At 35.5% G+C, this 21,081-nt stretch overlaps 1 protein-coding gene across 8 annotated transcripts in view; it reads left to right on the forward strand.

The window, feature by feature from the left end:
- The window catches only part of FREM1 (FRAS1 related extracellular matrix 1), a 201,237-nt gene that overhangs the window by 88,296 nt on the left and 91,860 nt on the right, over positions 1-21,081 (forward strand). For all 8 annotated transcript variants that reach the window (XM_082401547.1, XM_082401545.1, XM_082401546.1 and 5 more), the window contains exons 17-21: positions 2,201-2,380; positions 6,468-6,653; positions 11,903-12,099; positions 15,590-15,812; positions 20,554-20,698. In XM_082401547.1, the coding sequence (XP_082257673.1) occupies positions 2,201-2,380; positions 6,468-6,653; positions 11,903-12,099; positions 15,590-15,812; positions 20,554-20,698 (931 nt within the window). The remainder of the gene's footprint in view (positions 1-2,200; positions 2,381-6,467; positions 6,654-11,902; positions 12,100-15,589; positions 15,813-20,553; positions 20,699-21,081) is intronic.

A 21,081-nucleotide genomic window follows, 5' to 3' on the forward strand; every position in this document is an offset into this window, starting at 1 on the left:
ACTATTTTAAGTATAAATTATATCTTTAGACTGTATTTCATTTCGAGGTAAAGAATTCTTCCACCAATGTTGTAGCCTTTTTTGTGGTTTAATGCTCGGGCAACTTTTCCAGCTGTTTCTGTAAATGTATCCTATGCTTCCATTATATTGAAATTACACTTATTGAATGTACTATGTTTGCTTTTTTGATTAAGCTGTTTTCATTTCCTAGATTTTTCTACTTCTCTTCCAGCTCCCTCTCCCTACACGTCCTCTCTCCTCATCTCCCAATTCTCTGCCTTATAAACTACTCATCCTTTAATGCTCAGTACAAAGCCAGCAAGGCCATCTGGAAAGACTTCTCTGACTTTTTCTGGTTTGTGTGCCTTGCCCCGTATGCCATCATCAGCCAATATTCTCATCCTCCTTCACCCTCAGCACCTGGTACATAATCAGGCTGAGATAGATGAATTTTCCATTTAATAGGTAAAAAATGGCTTAATAGTAGCAATTTCTTATGGTTCCACTTAATACATACACGTATCTGTCATATTCTAACTGAACTGCATTTCTTTCTCTACCATTAGACTGTGTCAGCTCCTGACACCTAGTAGGTCTTTGGACATTTGACATTCTTTTGAACTGTCTTTTGACGTTTTCAACACGTCTGCCTTTTTCTCTGCTGGGCCACCCAGAACACTAATTTTCATATAACAGGCATTAAGTATATATTTATCAAGTGAATGATGAATAAACAAACTTTATGCCAATTTGTTTTTTATAATTATGAATAGATGAGAGGTGTCTATTTTTTTTAATTTTCCTGAAGTTGAAGGCTGATTGTTTAATTTTAGTTCTCTCAACATCACTGTTTTTTAAAAATAAGTCCAGTTATCTCATCCTTTAATCATTTGGTTGCTTAATAATATCATCTCGAGCTTTTCCTTGTCATTTTTTTTAAACAGGTAGAATAATGCCAAACACAGTGCTCTGTAGATTTGACCAATGTGTCTTGTGAAAAGAGATGACATCCTTGATCTTTTGTGTCCTAGACTCATCAAAACTCCAAACATAATTGCTTCCCTCTTGGCACTTTCAGAGTGATGCATGAGAATTATCAAAAGCATATCTGCAGGGCTTCCCTGGTGGCGCGGTGGTTGAGAGTCTGCCTGCCAGTGCAGGGGACACGGGTTCGAGCCCTGGTCTGGGAAGATCCCACATGTCACGGAGCAACTGGGCCCGTGAGCCACAATTACTGAGCCTGCGCGTCTGGAGCCTGTGCTCCGCAACAAGAGAGGCCGCGATGGTGAGAGGCCCGTGCACCGCGATGAGGAGTGGTCCCCACTTGCCGCAACTAGAGAAAGCCCTCACACAGAAACGAAGACTCAACACAGTCATAAATAAATAAATAAAAAGAACGTGAATTTCTTTAAAAAAAAAAAAAAAAAAAGCATATCTGCAGAACTTTTCTGTCCCCTGGACAGCAAGCATTCCCACCTCTGTGCTGTTACTTAGTGATCCAAGAGCAGATTGTCCTGTTTACTGGTAAACTATCTAGTCCTGACATTTTCTTCCTTCTTCCTCTCATTGCCTAAGTTGGGGCCATTTTGAATCCCATAGGTGTAAGCTCTAAAGAGTAAACAGGAAATGAAAATAAATGCCACTTCTTTTCCAGGTGCTGTTGCTATTTTGCTAACATCTTGGCTATTATGTAATGAGGAAAATACTGAAACAAATCACAAAAATGTGGATTATATTTGTATTTCACCTATTCTGCTTCTTCTGTAGTGAATGGTTGTTCATTTAAGGTGGTTAATGCAAATGGGAAGACAATTACCAGAGGGAAAAGGGTGTCTTCTGTTCTCCCTGAGGTTGGTCCTAACACTAGTAATTATGAGAGAAGAGTAAAGCCATCACAAGTCAAGCTTCATGTCTATCCCTTGTTCATTTATGAACTGTCAGATACTTGTTAGCCCTGTTTTGCCCCTCCATATGGTAATAGATGGCTGGCAGGGATTTCACCAGAGGCAACAGATGAGCAAGCATTTTTGCATTATTTTCATGACTCTATTTAATTTCATAGATAAAATTGAGTTTTACCTTTTAACCATATAAGTTCCTTTCCTTGCCATTTTATGCTTGTAGAGGAAGTGTGAGTGGGTTTCATCTTGGTATTCTATGTTTTCAAAAGTCAGTTTTAAACTCTAGTTGTGTCTTCCAGGTGGTGAGATTGGCCTGGTGCCTTGTTTTGACACCATTACGTTGGTAGTTTCGGACACAGAAGCTGGCCCTTTTGTGAATGGATCTCATCCATCTGTTCCTCTTCGTGAGTCCTTTCCAGTGTATGATCTCAACATCACAGTGTATCCGGTGGACAACCAATCACCTTCAATTGCAATAGGTGACAATTTTTTCTTTTAAAGTTCTATTATTTCACCTAGTGTCATACCCGTGGTCCAGTGAAATGATGCACTTTACATATAGTCAAAATAGAAAACCACAATACAGAATTGCCTCCAATAATTGCCTCAATACAAATTTGTGGAAACCCCCAGATCTATAAAAGATTACAGGGCAAAAGAATTAACTTGTTTAAAAATTTAGATAAATCTGAGGGACCTTCAAGATGGTGGAGGAGTAAGACGTGGAGATCACCTTCCTCCCCACAAATACTTCAGAAATACATCTACATGTGGAACAACTCCTACAGAACACCTACTGAATGCTGGCAGAAGAACTTAGACTTCCCAAAAGATGCCCTCAGGTGACCTACATGCAGAAGCGGGGCCAAATCCAAAGGTGAACTACAGGAGCTGTGCGAACAAAGAAGAGAAAGGGAAATCTCTCCCAGCAGCCTCAGGAGCAGTGGATTAAATCTCCATAATCAACTTGATGTACCCTGCGTCTGTGGAATACCTGAATACATAATGAATCAACCCAAAATTGAGGCCGTGGACTTTGGGAGCAACTGTAGACTTGGGGTTTGCCTTCTGCATCTAATTTGTTCCTGGTTTTATGTTTATCTTAGTTTAGTATTTAGAGCTTATTATCATTGGTAGATTTGTTTATTGATTTGGTTGCTCTCTCTCTTTTTTATATATATATATATATATTTTTCCTTTTTCTCTTTTTGTGAGTGTGTATGTGTATGCTTCTTTCTGTCATTTTGTCTCTATAGCTTTTGTCTCTATAGCTTTGCTTTTACCATTTGTCCTAGGTTCTGTCTGTCTGTATTTTTTGTTTGTTTGTTTGTTTGTTTTGCATAGTTTTTAGCACTTGTTATCATTGGTGGATTTATTTTTAGATTTGGGTGCTCTCTTCTTTCTTTCTTTTTATTACTTTTTTATTTTTTAATAATATTTTTAAATTTTATTATTTCCTTTCTTTCTTTCTTTCTTTCTTTTTTTTTTTTGTCCCTTTTCTTCTGAGCCGTGTGGCTGACAGGGTCTTGGTGCTCCGGCCAGGTGTCAGGCCTGAGCCTCTGAGGTGGGAGAGCTGACTTCAGGACATTGGTCCACCAGAGACCTCCTGGCTCCATGTACTATCAAATGGTGAAAGCTCTCCCAGACATCTCCATCTCAATGCTAAGACCCAGTTCCACTCAACAACCAGCAAGCTACAGTGCTGGACACATCATGCCAAACAAGTACCAAGACAGGAACACAACCCCACCCATTAGCAGAGGGGCTGCCTAAAATCATAATAAGGTCACAGACACCTAAAAACACACCACCGGATGCGGTCCTGCCCACCAGAAAGACAAGATTCACTATCATCTACCAGAACACAGGCACCAGTCCTCTCCACCAGGAAGCCTACACAACCCACTGAACCAACCTTAGCCACTGGGGACAGACACCAAAAGCAACGGGAATAGCGAACCTGCAGCCTGCGAAAAGGAGACCCCAAACAAAGTAAGTAAAAAGAGGAGACAGAGAACACACAGCAGATGAAGGAGCAAGGTAAAAACCCACTAGACCAAACAAATGAAGAGGAAATAGGCAATCTACATGAAAAAGAATTCAGAATAATGATAGTAAAGATGATCCAAAATCTTGGAAATAGAATGGAGAAAATACAAGAAAAGTTTCACAAGGACCTAGAAAAACTAAAGAGCAAACAAACAATGATGAACAACACAATAAATGAAAGTAAAAATTCTCTGGAAGGAATCAACAGCAGAATAACTGAGGCAGAAGAACAGATACGTGACCTGGAAGATAAAATAGTGGAAATAACTACCGCAGAGCAGAATAAGAAAAAAGAATGAAAAGCATTGAGGACAGTCTCAGAGACCTCTGGGACAACATTAAATGCACCAACATTTGAATTATAGGGGTCCCAGAAGAAGAAGAGAAAAAGAAAGGGACTGAGAAAATATTTGAAGAGATTATAGTTGAAAACTTCCCTAATATGGGAAAGGAAATAGTCAATCAAGTCCAGGAAGCACAGAAAGTCCCATACAGGATAAATCCAAGGAGAAACATGTCAAGAGACATATTAATCAAACTATCAAAAATTAAATACAAAGAAAAAAATATTAAAAGCAACAAGGGAAAAGCAACAAATAACATACAAGGGAATCCCCATAAGGTTAACAGCTGATCTTTCAGCAGAAACTCTGCAAGCCAGAAGGGAGTGACAGGACATATTTAAAGTGATGAAAGGAAAAAACCTACAACAAAGATTACTCTACCCAGCAAGGATCTCATTCAGATTTGACGGAGAAATTAAAACCTTTACAGACAAGCAAAAGCTAAGAGAATTCAGCACCACCAAACCAGCTTTACAACAAATGCTAAAGGAACTTCTCTATGCAGGAAACACAAGAGAAGGAAAAGACCTACTATAACAAACCCAAAACAATTAAGAAAATGGTAATAGGAACATACATATCGATAATTACCTTAAATGTAAATGGATTAAATGCTCCAACCGAAACACATAGACTGCCTGAATGGATACAAAAACAAGACCCATATAAATGCTGTCTACAAGAGACCCACTTCAGACCTAGGGACACATACAGACTGAAAGTGAGGGGATGGAAAAAGTTATTCTATGCAAATGGAAATCAAAAGAAAGCTGGAGTAGCAATTCTAATATCAGACAAAATAGACTTTAAAATAAAGACTATTACAAGAGACAAAGAAGGTCACTACATAATGATCAAGGGATCAATCCAAGAAGAAGGTTATATGGAATCTAAAAAAATAAATAAATAAAAGGTTCTGAAGAACCTAGGGGCAAAACAGCAATAAAGATGCAGACATAGAGAATGGACTTGAGGACACGGGGAGGGTGAAGGGTAAGCTGGGACGAAGTGAGAGAGTGGCATGGACATATATACACTACCAAATGTAAAATAGATAGCTAGTGGGAAGCAGCTGCATAGCACAGGGAGATCAGCTCAGTGCTTTGTGACCACCTAGAGGGGTGGGATAGGGAGGGTGGGAGGGAGGGAGATGCAAGAGGGAAGAGATATGGGAACATATGTATATGTATAACTGATTCACTTTGTTATACCACAGAAACTAACACACCATTGTAAAGCAATTATACTCCAATAAAGATGTTAAAAAAAATTTAGATAAATCCGTGTGGAGAGAGAATGCAAGTGTGTGTGTGTATATATGTGTGTGTGTGTGTGTGTGTGTCTGTGTGTGTGGGCATGCTTGGGAATGAAGACAACATTGTAGTCCTCAGATATTCTGGTTTTATTTCACGTGGGAAAATATCATTTGCCTGCTAGAGAGCCAGTAATTTATTTTATCCATAATAATTTCTATTAGAATTGAATGAGTATATTAGCGAGACCATTTATATATACTTAACCTTATTTGCTTTTTAGAAAGTCATCTCTTCATAGGCATTGTGTATATGTTCTGTGTCTCAAAAAAAATGCAAACATATGTATGAATGTTATTGTAATTTGCAAAGTATCTCCAAAGCAATGTTCTGGGGAGGAAGCATTATCCCTGCAGAATAATTAAGCACCAAGGCATGAAAAAATGTTCGTTATGAGCAATTCATAATAGTTCTCAGGCAATTAACGCTCTGACAAACAGAGGTAACAACTGATCTTGAAGAGTACATAAACCACATTTAGTGACTTATCATTAAAACAGTTTGGCAATTCTTAGTTTCATTTGTCACTTTTATAGACACAAGGGAAATCAGAGTTCCTTGAGAGTGACTAAAGGGCTGTACTGAAGTATTTAGTATTTCTGCTCTCTTTCCATTATTGTCTGGCATGCTTATACAAGAAAAAATATAATTCCGTTAAGTCAAATTAAATTCCCCCCATTACCCCTGAATATATTCACTGTTAGGAGAATTATGCCAAAGGAAATGAACATCTCCCATGGAAGTATATTTGCATGTAGGAGGCTTCTGTGAATTGGAATTTCAATCACTCCCTTTTGTTCTCACTATTCTGATTAGAGGATTTCATGCTAAGTCATAATTGTGTTATTATTTGTATGCAGGTACCATGTTCTTTGTAGATGAGGGTTTCTCAGCAGCCCTTACTATTAACCATTTGTCTGCCACTGACCCTGACACTGCAGCAGATGACTTGGAATTTGTTTTGGTTTCTCCTCCCCGGTTTGGCTACCTTGAAAACACACTACCTTCTGCAGGTTTTGAAAAAAGCAATATGGGCATCAGCATAGGTAAGTCATGGCTTTGTGTCCAGCAATAATTAGCCTATGTTTGTGACTGATTGGTTAGATCATGTTTAATAACTGGGTTAGGACTTCAGAAATGTTCAAAGTACTGTATACACTGAAGGAATTATTATTATTACCGATACTTTTGAATATTATTGTTTTTCATTCTAATTTTTCATTTAAAATTTCCCCATGTATGGGAGTTTACTTCAAAATAAGTGGAAATTTCACTTATGAAAAATATAAGAATAAATATTGAAGAAATAATGTTTTTAAAGGCCCTCATAGCAACACAGAATACTGTGATAGAATAAATCTGGTGGAGCTCACTGGTCTCATTCTCACAGTTTTTTTTAACACTTTTAAAAGATATGGGCAGAAAAGATTAGGAAATATACCATGGAAATGTTGAAGGTAATGACATTAATTTTGAAACCAAAATGCCTCTCAGATACTGAAATATCTCTGGTATTTCAGGCAAAAAGAAAACAACCAAAACAAAAACAGACACCAAACACGCATTTGTCCAAAGGCAACACTTTAGAGTTATTCTCTAAGCACCTTTTGGGGTACATCTATCTTAAATATGAGAGACTCTGGGTTTAAGATTAATTGCATTAATAGAGTGACTGAATGGATAGAAAAAAAAAAGCCCCAACTACATACTGGCTACAAGAAACTCACTTCAGCTTCAAGGACATACATAGGCTTAAAATGAAGGGAAGGAAAAAGATATTCCATGCAAATGGAAACCAAAAGAGAGCAAGGGTAGATATACTTATAATAGACAAAAGAGACTTTAAGTCAAAACTGTAACAAGAGACAAAGAAGGTCATTATATAATGATAAAGTCTTAATTCATCAAGAGGATATAATAGCTGTAAATGTATATGCACACAACATTGGAGCACCTAAATATATTAAGCAAATACTAATAGATTTGAAGAGGATAATACACAACAATACAATAATAGTAAGGACCTCAGTACCCCAATTTCAACAATGGATAGATCATCCAGATGGAAAATCAATAAGGAAACATTAGACTTGAACTATATGTTAGACCAAATGAATTTAACAGACACATATGTACATTCCATCCAACAAAAGCAGAATAAACATTCTTCTCAAGTGCACATGAAACATTCTCCAGGATAGATCATGTGATGAGTCAACAAACAAGTCTTAGCAATTTAAAAAGATTGAAATTGTACCAAATATCTTTTTTGACCGCAATGATATGAAATTAAAATCAATAACAGGAGGTAACTAGAAAATTCACAAATATGTGAAAATAAAACAACACACTTCTGAACAACCAATCGGTCAAAGATTAAATTTAAAAAAGAAATTAAAAAATCTTAAATAAAAATGGAAACACAACACACTAAAATATATGGGATGCAGCAAAAGCAGTGCTAAGAGGAAAGTTTTATAGTGATAAATGCTGCATTAAAAAAGTAAATCAACTAGAACTAGAAAAACAAAAACTAAGCCCAGGTTTAGCAGAAAGAAGGTGATAACAAAGACCAGAGCAGAAACAGAGAACAGAAAAATAGAAGAGATTAATGAAACTGAGTTGATTTTTTTAAAAGATAAATGAAATTGGAAAACTTTTAGCTAGACTTAACAAGAAGAAAAGAGAACTCAAATAAAATCTGAAATGAAGGAGGAAACATTACAACTAATACAGAAATGCAGAGGATCATAAGAGACTACTCTGAACAATTATACACCAACAAATTGGACAACAAAGGAACATAAAACTTACCAAGTCTGGATCATGAAGAAATTAAAAATCTGAACAGACCAATAATCAGTAAATAGATTTAGTCAGTAATCCAAAACCTCCCAAGTAAGAAAAGCCCAAGATCAGATGGCTTCACAGGTGATTTCTACCAAACATTAAAGAGGAATTAACACTCATTTTTCTCAAACTCTTCCAAAACAAAGGAAGAGGAGGGAACGCTATGAAACTCATTTTACAAGGCTAGCATTACCCTGATACCAAAGACAGATAGAGATACTACAAGAAAAGAAAACTACAGATCAATATCTTTGATGAATATAGATGCAAAAATTCTCCACAAAACATTAACAAACTGAATTCAACAGCACATTAAAAGGATCACACACCACGATCAAGTGGGATTTATATCTGTGATGCAAGGGTAGTTCAACATATGCAAATCAATAAATGTGATACACCACATTGATAGAATGAAAGACAAAAATCCTATGATCATCTCTATAGGTGCAGAAACAAACATTTGACATATTTCTACATCCTTTTAAGATTAAAAACTCTCAAAAAATTGTGTATAGAAGGAACATACCTCAACATAATAAAGTCTGTATATGAAGAACCCACAGCTGGCATCATAGTCAACAGTGAAAGGTTGAAAATTTTCCCTCTAAGATAAGGAACAAGACAGAGGTGCCCACCCTCATCATGCCTATTCAGTATAGTACTGAAAGTCATAGCCAGAGCAATTAAGCAAGAAAAAGAAATAAAGGTTGTCCAAATCAGAAAGGAAGAAGTAAAATATTTCTGTTTGCTGATGATATGATATATAGAAATTCCTAAAGACTTCACCAAAAACTGTTAGAACTAATCAACAAATTCAATAAAGTTTCAGGGTACAAGATCAACATACAAACATCAGTTGTATTCCTATACATGAACAATAAGCTATCTGAAAAAGAAATAGAGAAAACAATCTCATTTATAATAGCATCAAAAACAATAAAATATTTAGGAATAATTTTAACCAAGGAAGTGAAAGATTTATATGCCAAGAACCATAAGACATAGAATTGATGTCTTGATGAAAGACACTGAAGAAGACACAAATGGAAAGACATCCCATGTTCATGGATTGAAAGAGTTAATATTGTGAAAATGTCCATACTGCCCAAAGCTATCTATAGATTCAGTGTAATCCCTATCAAAATCCCAATGGGATTTTTTACAGAAATAGAACAAACAATCCTAAAATTTGTATGGAACCACAAAAGACCTCAGATAGTCAAAGCCATCTTGAGAAAGAAGAACAAAGCTGGAGGCATCACACCTCCTGATTTCAAGCTATTATTACAAAGCTATCATAATCAAAGCAGTATGGTATTAGCATAAAAACAAACACATAGATCAATAGAACAGAATAGAGAGCCCAGAAATAAACCAGTGCATATATGGTCAATTAATTTTGAATGAAGGAGCCAAGAATATACAATGGGCAAAGCACAGTCTCTTCGAGAAGTGGTGTCAGGAAAAATGGACAGCCACAAGCAAAAGAATAAAACTGGACTACTATCTTACAACACAACAAAAATTAGCTCAAAATGGATTAAAGACTTGAACATAAGACATGAAACCATAAAACTCCTAGAAGACAACATAGGCAGTAAGCTCCTTGACATGGGTCTTGATGATGATTTTTTGAATTTGACACCAAAAGCAATGGCAGAAAAGCAAAAATCAACAAGTGGGACTACATTAAACTAAAATGCTTCTGCACAGGAAGAGAAACAATCAACAAAATGAAAAAGTTACCTATAGAAAGGGAGAAAATATTTGCAAACCATATATCTGGTAGGAGATTAATATCTAATATATATAAATTACTCATACAACTCAGTACAAAAAGCCCAAACAATCTGATTGAAAAATGGGCAGAGGACTTGAGTAAACATTTTTCTGGAGAAGATGTACAAATGGTGGAACAGGTACATGAAAAGGTGTTCATAATCACTAATCATCAGGGAAATGCCAGTTAAAACCACAATGATAATATCATCTCCCACCTGTTAGAATGGCTATTATCAAAATGATAAGAGATAACAAATGCTGGCGAGGATGTGGAGAAAAGGGAACCCTGGTGTACTGTTAGTTGGGAATGTAAATTGGTACAATCACTATGGAAGTTCCTCAAAAAATTAAAAATAGAACTTCCGTATGATCCAGCACTTCCACTTCTGGGTATATATCCAAAGAAAATGAAAACAGGATATCAAAGACATATCTGTACTCCCATATTCATTACAACATTATTCATAATAGCTAACATATGGAAACAACCTAAATGTCCATTGATGGATGAATGGACAAAGAAAATGTGGTATATATATATATATATATACACACACATACATACATTAGGATATTATTCAGCCATGAAAAACAAAGACATGCTGCCATTTGCAACAACATGGATTGACCTCTGAGAGCATTATTGTAAGTGAAATTCATCAGACAGATAAAGACCAGTACTGTACGGTCTCACTTATATGTGGAATCTAAAAATATTGAACTCATAGAAACAGAGAGTAGAATAGTGGTTGCCAGGTGCTGAGGGTAAGGGTGAGGAGATGCAGGAGATGCTGGTTGAAGGCTACAAACTTTCAGTTATAAAATGAATAAATTCTGGGTATCTAAGGTATAGCATGATGACTATAATTAACAATACTTATTATACAATTGAAAGTTGCTTTGAGAGTAGAGCTTTGATGTTCTCATCATAACAACAGCAAAATAGTAATTATATGAGGTGAATGGTATGTTAATTAACCTTATTGTGATAAACACTTTGTGGTATAGAATGTTTCAAATCAACAGGTCATACACCTTAAACTCACACAATGATATGTGCATTATATCTCAATAAAGTCGGAAGAAAGAAAGATTAATTGCATTAAAGTTTATGCAGTTTCTCCTGTGACTCATATACAACACAGAGCATTTTTATCTTTTGATTTAAGGCAATGTCAGAATACCAAAATAACAGGTCAGTTAATTCCACTCATTCTTACCAGTTGATATGTAGTCAAGTAGGCAGATGATTGATGGACTCTTGTTTTGCCTTTATATGAAAGAGATGGTTCCTTTCTTGTTCAAGCCTGACAAGAACTGCTCACACAGGAACACTGGTTTTAATCAAGGGGAGGAAGGTCTCTCTGACATTCATTTCAAGTATATAAAGAATGGTCATGAAGTCCCTATAATCCTAGTTAGCAGTTATTGCCCTTCTGTTCTCCATGAAAATTTTAATTGTTCCTTATAATTTATGGATATCTGTTTTTATGTTGATGGTTATAGTGATTATAGCAACCCCTGAAGCTGATTGTTAGGTCAACTGCTATGACCTCTTATTTCCTCTGCTGACAAATAGGCTATCGGATTAAGGATTAAGGACCAGTAACTTGGAAAAAAAGTTTTTCTTATTTATGTGCTCCATCTTGGTGTGCTCTAGCTTCGTTTCAGTGGAAAGACATGAAGGCTTTACACATTAACTATGTGCAGTCCAGGCATCTGAGGATGGAACCAACAGCCGACCGGTTCATGGTGTATGTCACTGATGGGAAACGACGCTCCTTGGAGATACCATTTTACATTATAATCAACCCCACAAATGATGAAGCTCCTGATTTTATAGTGTGGAATATTACTGTAAGAAAGATATCAGAATTTTCAATTTCTCTTTTATCATTTTCTAATTTTCATTTTCACCTAGCCCATTTACATTAGTCTATGTGCACTTAACACTTTAAGTTGATGAGAAGTAGAGAAGGCAGTAACCTGTTATGTAATGCAATCATTTGAAAAGTATTTTTCTAATAATAGTGATGTTGGTAATGATAATAATAATTGCTAACACATAACAATTGCATGGTTACAATTATAGTTGCATATATATAGAATGTAGTACTTACTAGGTTGTAGGTACTATTCCAAACCCTTTACATGTATTCATATTGAATCCTCACAATACGCTTTTAGAGTGATGGCATTATTATTGCCATTTAATAACTGCAAAAAATGAGGCTTAAGAGGTTAAGTTAGTGGCCCAAGATCACAGAGCTTGGAAGTAAGTAGCAAGTAGGAGATTTGCACCCAGGTGCTCTGATTCTACAGAGTGCCCTCTTAACCAGTGCTGTAATAGTAAGGACTCTTAATTCATGAATCACAGGCATCTTTTTTTATACAGCTATTTATAAAGATATATGAAATGAAAAAATACAATTTGGACCATTATTTTTATACACTTTAAAAATGTCTTTATATTATATAATAATATTTGTTAGTTTTATTTAAAAATTCAGACACACAGTTAAAATGGTCCAGCATATCACTGCTGAGACAACAACTGTTGTCTTAAAAAATAATAATAAATATCTATGGTTAAATAAGTTAGAATGTTGAGAAACGTACACAGGGAAATATGAAATTCTCCCTCTTCAACAGCCCCTACCCATAGTCACTCCCCATCAGTTGAGGTTTTAGTAATTAATTTCCACAGAAATAAGTTGTGCACATGCCAGTGATATGTGTGTGTGTATATGATTTTTCTGTATGTTTTTACCTACAAATCAGGGATCATACTATACCCTACTCTCTAATTTTAAAAAAAACAAAACCTTAATTATGTATATTGTAAATATTTTCATATCAGCATATAATCCTTTTTAAACAATTCTAATGTTTATATAGTTATTTAAAACAGACATGCACATAGCATATCCTGATTAAATGAATGAGCACAGGCTTTGGAGTAAGAGGGACTTGGTATAGCTGTTTACTAGTTGTAGGGTCCTGGGTAAGTTATTTCTCTCTGTGTTTCTGTTTGCTCATCTGCAAAACATGGATCACATCTTCCTTTAGGACAGCCATGACAATCATGATGGTCAGGCACATAGAAAACCCTTAATAAATAGGTGTCATTCATATTAGTCTTGTTATGTTTGTCATCTTTTTTCAGACATTGACCAAAGCACATATTATCTATTTTGAAACCATTATCTTGCCTTATTTTGCACTAAAAATCATCAAACTCTAAATGCAGAAGTCTTTATTTTATTTTAATTTTCTACTGAATCTTAATGGTATATGAAAGCCACCTCAGGATGAGACTTAAGAGCCAGCTCCTGCTTTTCCTCTTCTGTTGGCACATGGATTTCTCCAGAGAGCACTTCAGTAATTATGAGAGAGAGAAGAGAATTACAGATGATTCCTTCTATACCTACCTCTATTGCCTTGTATCTATCTAGGGTTGGGGTTTCTGAAATAATTAGGCCACTGGGAATTTGTCTCTTGCTCTTCTCTGAAAGTAATCATGCTTTTTTTTTTTCCTGTGCATTCCTTAGAGAAGCTGTTGAAGAGTAACAAATATGGAGCCCCATGTGTTATTGGCAGAGCTGGCTTTAAGCTTCAAGTGATTTTTTAAAATAGTCATATTTATTTTGCCTTCTTGTGAAAAAGTGTATTTATTTTGTAGCTAGCTGGGCTTCCATCAAGTTGTGCTGCAACTTGCAAAGAAAAAAATTGAGGTTTTAGTTTAAGTTATTATAATCCATTTCAAAGCTGTCTACTAGTGAGTTTCTGCATTTTATGTCTCTTGATCTAAACCTATTATTTATAATCTCAATAAACAATTGAATGTGCAAAAAAGAATCCCACATTTTTTCAATAAAATTTCCCAGTCATCTTGTGAAGGAATTTACCATGTTGTAAATAAGAAAGGTTGCCATACAGTGAGTCCAGGAGCCCCAAGCTTTATAAAGACAGATAATTAGAACATCTTTTTAGGTTGCTTTATGAAAGTTTTTGGAGAAAAAGGAAAGTTATCATCAAAGATGATTCCCTAATCCTATCATTGTGTATTAAATTATGATGCCATCTCAGTTTTTAATAAGAAAACCAGCAAAATTTTAGCCCAAATATCAGATATTATGATTCTTTTTTATGCACGTTCAAGGAAGAGTGGTTGCAGGAAGGCTCTCTTCAAAGTCCTTAAGAGAGGCTGAAGGGAAAGGCCATTTTCACAAATCTAAACCATATGTCTTCTTCAAAGCTAAAATGTCCACTCAGCCACGAAGACATTCCTGGGCTCCTCCACTCTTTTGCACTTCTTGTTTATCCATATTTAGTAACACTAGATATTTTCTTCCTTGTGTTATAGTTATTGATGGACAGGCCATCACATTCTCATCTGACTTTGATTCTTTAGAGTATTCGTATTCCCACAGCATCCAGTGAGCTGCAAATGCCCAGTAAGCACATGTTAAACTTATACACTCATATTATTTAGATCTTGCTATATTTCACAATAGGAAACAGAAATACTTCTTTGTTCCCTTGCTATGAGAAAAAGAAAATAAAGATGACTAAGCACCATGTCAATGGTACTAATGGTACTGATGGTTTTAAATAACTAGATCCTACATGAAATGAAAAACATTCAGTTCTCTTTATGCTTAAAGGATTATGAAACCTGAAGTGGGGTGCAGGGTCGTTCAGGAAAATTAGAGGTGTGAAGACTGGGAAGAGATGAGGGACCCAGAATTAAAATATATTCTATCGTGCATCCAGAAGCATCCTCTCAACTGTTGTTGATTGTAATTGAAATATAGAAGATTTTACTACAATGACAAAAATTAAAAACACCTAATACCCCCAGTGTGCATAGCAGATATTTGTGCCATTTCTAAAACAGAAACATAAGAATTATGAAAGCAACAAGGTCCAGGAGATTAAAATAACAGGTTAGGATCTGAAGGCAGGGTCTATACCTGGTTTTACAACTGAACTCTGTGACTTCCAGAAAGCAAGCATCCTTTTGGTTGCTTTTTCCCCCAACCTTTGAATTATGAAATATATATATGAGATTATATGTATCTCTCCTTTAGTCCTTCATGGAAATAAAGTGCTTTGAAATCTTCAAAAGAAAAATGTGAGAAAGATTAATAGACTTGTTCTTGTCTTCGAAGGTCATGTTGAACCAACAATTTCTTTTTAAGACTCATTACACACAAATCTCATGGAAAATTTGCATGGGTATCTTAAAATTATATAGGATATGTTACAATTATTTTTTGAGCAGTTTACCAAAAGAAAGACAGGTTTTATTTAGCATGCAGCTGACTTTCTTGTTTTTGTTTAGGTGTGTGAGGGTCAGATGAGAGAGCTGGATTCTTCCATCATTAATGCTGTTGACTGGGACATTCCCAAGGACCCCTTGCTGTTCAGCGTCACTCACAAACCACGTCATGGCCTCCTCATCAATGGGGTGTTTAGCAAAGACTTTCCTCAGTATAAGCAATCACCCAACCTTGGCCAGAAGCATGAACTTGTTTACAACTTTTCCATGGAACTTCTCAAGAATGGTATGTCACGCTTCATTTCAATTTGTTTGTTGTTGTTGATTTAATAATTTAACCCAGAAAAGATAATAATAAATCAGAGGAAGTGGAAGTGAAGAAATGGCATTCACCTACATTCATTATCCCTCAAGGGTTTTCTCTGGGCTCTGGATTAATGCAGGGCATGAAGCCCCAGATAGAGATAGTGGGTAATTGAAAAGGAAATAATATGTTTTCCTTCACTTTTAGAGCATCAACAAAAATGGTATTTGTGATTTTTGGTAGTTTACCCCAAGCTTTTAATGTCATAATAAGAAAAATTTCTTCTTAAAACTATTGAGATCGTGGAACTAAATTGAAGAGATTTGTCTGCCAAAACATCCACATTTGAAACAAATATAGAACAAATGTAATAACTCATTATTCTCTGAGGAGATAATTTGCCCTTTAAGGAAATGACACATTGGAATAGCAGCCTGAATTATTTTTTCATTACTCTTTCTGAAAAATTGATCTTATCCCATTTAACATATATATATAAATGCTTTTAAATATTTGAGAAAAGTGTGTTGGCTCTAGAATCACTGCCTACTCGCATTCTCCTTCCTGCCCTGCCTTCCTGTATTCTGTTTACCCTGCCTGAGAGGTCCTTCCCTCTCCTTCCCCCAGCCACCCAATACCAGCCTTCAGAACCAGTTCACTATCGACCTCCCTGTGGAGCCCAACTGCACACTCCAAACTCTTCCTTCTCTGTGTTTGATTTATCTAGCACTTGTTCCACATTTTTTTCTACTGTCTTTTAATTTTTCCTTTCCCCAACTAGAGCTCTCTGCCCCAAAGTTTATTTTGCAATAGTTGCACAATATCATATCATGTTTGAATTGAAAAAGCTAATTAACATACTTCTCAGTTTTATCAATTGCAAAGAAATAAATTCCAGAGCTTAAATGATGGTATTACCAAATGAATAACCCTGTGTAGCAAAAACTACAATATATTGTTACAATATTTCTTTCAAATTTAAGGCCAAGGAAAAAGAAATAATAAATCAAATTTTACACTCAGGAAAGTCAGTTTTTTGGGACTTCCCTGGTGGCGCAGTAGTTAAGAATCTGCCTGCCAATGCAGGGGACATGGGTTCAATCCCTGGTCTGGGAAGATCCCACATGCCACGGAGCAACTAAGTCTGTGTGCCACAGCTACTGAGTCTGCTCTCTAGAGCCCGCGAGCCACAACTACTGAGCCTACGTGCCACAACTACTGAAGCCTGCGTGCCTAGAGCCTGTGCTCTGCAACAAGAGAAGCCACTGCAATGAGAAGCCCATGCACTGCAACAAAGAGTAGCCCCTGCTTGCCGCAACTAGAGAAAGCCCGCGTGCAGCAATGAAGACACAATGCAGCCAAAAATAAATAAAATAAAATAAATAAATTTTTAAAAAGCCAGTTTTTAAAAAATAACATTCATTGTTTATTATTAGGTTAAATAAGTATTGTATGCATATCGTGTAAAGTTTGCACTACACGATCATTTTGAAGAAAAAATTTTTAATTTTCATCTAAATTAATATTTTGGTGACATTGTCAGAGATTAGATTTTCACCTCTATTTTATTTTTGGTTCATTTATGGCTACATTAAAAAAAAAAAAAACTTTAGTATATTCTCACCTCTGTCCCACCAAACATACAGAACTTAAAAACTACCATATAATGTAATCTTTTTTTTCTTATCAGTTATTATAAACATCTTTTTACCTTTTAAATATTGAGAACATGATTTGTGATAATTACAGTGTTTCATTATATGGACATACTGCACTGTAATTTTATACAACTATCTCCTATTTTTAAATATGCAGATAACTTCAAATTTTGATATTATAAGTTACATATCAATAAACATATTTTACATATATTTATGTAACATAAATCTTGGTGCCCATCTCTTAATATTTCTTTTGAATAAATTTTTATAATGAGGTCGCTCGGTACAGAAAGGTCAGCATTTATAATACTTTTTGGGAAAAAGAATGCCATTGCTACCATGTGCCTGGGCATGCCTTTTGTCCTAATCAATAATGGATATTATTTTTAAAAATCTCTGCAAACTTGGCGGTCAATTAATAGTCTCTCATTGTTATCTTGATTTGAAGTTCTTAGATTATGAGTGAGATTGAATTGAACATATTTTCATGTTTATTGACCAGATATGTATGTTTCATCTTTTGTGGATTGCCCAGTAATGTCCATTGCCCATTTTTCCATCAATTCATATTGATTAATAAGGGATTGGTAAATACTGATACTTTGTATTTTTGTCACATTACAATAAGTTTTCCCATGTTTTATTTGCCTTTAATTCATGTTTTTAAATACAGAAGTCAAAATTGTAGGTAGTAAAATTTATTGTTATTTTTCTTTATGCATTTTTCTTTTGTTTTTATATTAGGAAGATCTTCTACATCCAGGAATAAGATATTTATTTGTATTTTCTTCCAAATCTTTTAAAACAGCTTTATTGAAATATAACTCATGGGCCATAATATTCACCAATTTAAAGTGTATAATTCAGTGGATTTTAGTGTATTCATCATCACAGTCAATTTTAGAACATTTTTGTTACCCCCAAAAAATAATACCATACCCATTAGCAGTCACTCTCATCCTTCTCTCCCCAAAACCCCGGGCAATCACTAACCTATTTTTGTCTCTATAGATTTGTCTGTTCTGAACATTTTACATAAGTGAAACCATATAAATGGAATATGTGATCTTTTGTAACTGGTTTATTTTATTTAGCATAATGTTTTCAAGATTCACCCATATTGTAGCATGAGTCAGTACTCCATTCCTTTTTATTGCCAAATAATATTCCATTGTATGGACATACCACAATTTATTTATCCCTTCATCAGTTGATGGACATTAGGGTCACTTGCACTTTTTTGACTATTATGAATGATGCTGTTGTAAACATTCATGTACAAGTTTTTTGTATGGGTATATACTATATTTTCATTTCTCTTGGCTATATATCTAGGAGTGGAATTGCTGGGTCATATGTAACTCTATGTTTAACATTTTGAGGAACTGCCAAGCTGTTTTCCAAAGTAGCTGTATCATTTTACATTTCTACTGGCAACATATGAGAATTCCATTTTCTCCACATCCTCACCAACATTTGGTATTGTCTATCTTTTTAATTATAGCCATCCTAGTGTGTGTGTGTGTGTGTGTGAAGTACTATCTCATTGTGGTTTTGATTTCCATTTCCCTAATAGCTAGTGCTGTTGAGCATCTTTTCATAAGTTTTTTGGCTATTTATATGTCTTCTTATATCTTCTTTGGAAAAATGTCTACACAGATCCTTTTTCCTTTTGTAACTGGGTTGTCTTTTACTATTGAGTTGTTAGAGTTCTTAATACATTCTGGATACTAGATCCTCCCTTATCAGGTATATGATTTGTAAATATTTTCTCCAGTTCTGTGGGTTGTCATTTTGCTCCCTTGATGGTTTCCTTTGGAGTCCAAATTAGCTATGTTTTTGTTGTTGTTTTGTTTTGTCACTTGTGCTTTTGGTGTCTTACATACAAAACCATTGCCTAACCTAAAGTCACAAATATTTTCTTCAAACAGTTTTTCTAGCTTAGCTCTTGGTGTTTAGGTCTATGACCCATTTTGAGTTAATTTTTGTATATAGTGTGAGGTAGGGATCCAATTTCATTTTTTTGGCCTATGGATATCCAGTTGTCCCAGCACTATTGATTGCAAGACTACTCTTTCCCCATTGAATGGTCTTGGTGCCCTTGATGAAAATCAGTTGATCAGATATGTATGAGCTCATTTCTGTGCTCTTTTCTATTAGATTCATCTGTATCTATTCTATGCCAGTACTACCCTATCTTGATTACTGTAGCTTTCCAGTAAGTTTTGAAAATGGAAAATGTGAGTCCTCCAACTTTGTTCTTTTTTTCCCAAGACTGTTTTAGCTATTCTGGGTCTCTTGCATTTCCATATAAATGTTATATAGGTTCTTAAAAATAGTTTTATAATTAAGTTTTGATTCATCTAGAGTTTATTTTGGTTGTTGGCTTGAGATAGGGATCTAACTATAAATTTCTCTATGTAATGAACTAATTTTCTGTTTCATTTAAACACTCTTGTCTCCATTGTTCTCCCGCAGTTTATTAAATAATATATCCTTTCTCACTGATTGTAAATAAGACCCTTATCAGGGCTTCCCTGGTGGCGCAGTGGTTGAGAATCTGCCTGCCAATGCAAGGGACATGGGTTCGAGCCCTGGTCTGGGAGGATCCCACATGCTGTGGAGCGGCTGCGCCCGTGAGCCACAACTACTGAGCCTGTGCGTCTGGAGCCTGTGCTCCGCAACAAGAGAGGCCACGATAGTGAGAGGCCCGCGCACCGCGATGAAGAGTAGCCCCCGCTTGCCACAACTAGAGAAAGTCCTTGCACAGAAACGAAGACCCAACACAGCCAAAAATAAATAAATAAATAAATAAATTTTAAAAAAAGACCCTTATCAAATACTAACTTATTTAAATAGGAACTTTTATTGAACTAGGAGGGGTGCTCTTACTTCATAAAACAGTTTGATTTATGCATTTATCAATGCAACCTTATTGTATTGATTAATGAGCTAATGCTAATACCAATGCCTTGGAGGTTAAAACAAATTATCTGTGACGTGCTTTGAAGTGGTTCGATCATAAGAAAGATTAACTTTCTCTCTTTTTTCCCTTTTTCCAGGAATGAGGTTGATGTATTTGCATGATGACTCAGAGAGCCTTGCTGATGACTTTACAATCCAGTTGTCGGATGGGAAACATAAGATACTTAAAACCATTTCTGTAGAGGTCACCCCAGTTAATGATGAGAAACCAGTGCTGAGCAAGTAAGCTACCTGAAAAGAGTCCCTTTCAAATTCTGTATAAAATTCTGAGGTCTGGAAGACTAGGTGCAAATGGAATGTGTGTCCTCAAGAGAGAAACAAGTCTTTGACAGCTCCTGCCTCTTACAACTTGTCCCACCTAGTCAGGCACCTAGAACCTTTGGTGCAAATATTAGTTAATATAACTTCTCCTTAACGATTCTCAAATTAGCCTTTTTAAAATTAATTTTTATTGGACTATAGTTGCTTTACAATGTTGTATTAGTTTCTGCTGTACAGCAAGGTGAATCAGTTATATGTATACATATATCCCCCCTTTTTTAGATTTCCTTCCCATTTAGGTCACCACAGAGAACTGAGTAGAGTTCCCTGTGCTATACAGTAGG

The sequence above is a fragment of the Balaenoptera borealis genome (genome assembly GCF_965194805.1).
Source record: "Balaenoptera borealis genome assembly, chromosome: 8".
In the NCBI taxonomy this organism is placed as follows: Eukaryota; Metazoa; Chordata; class Mammalia; order Artiodactyla; family Balaenopteridae; genus Balaenoptera; species Balaenoptera borealis.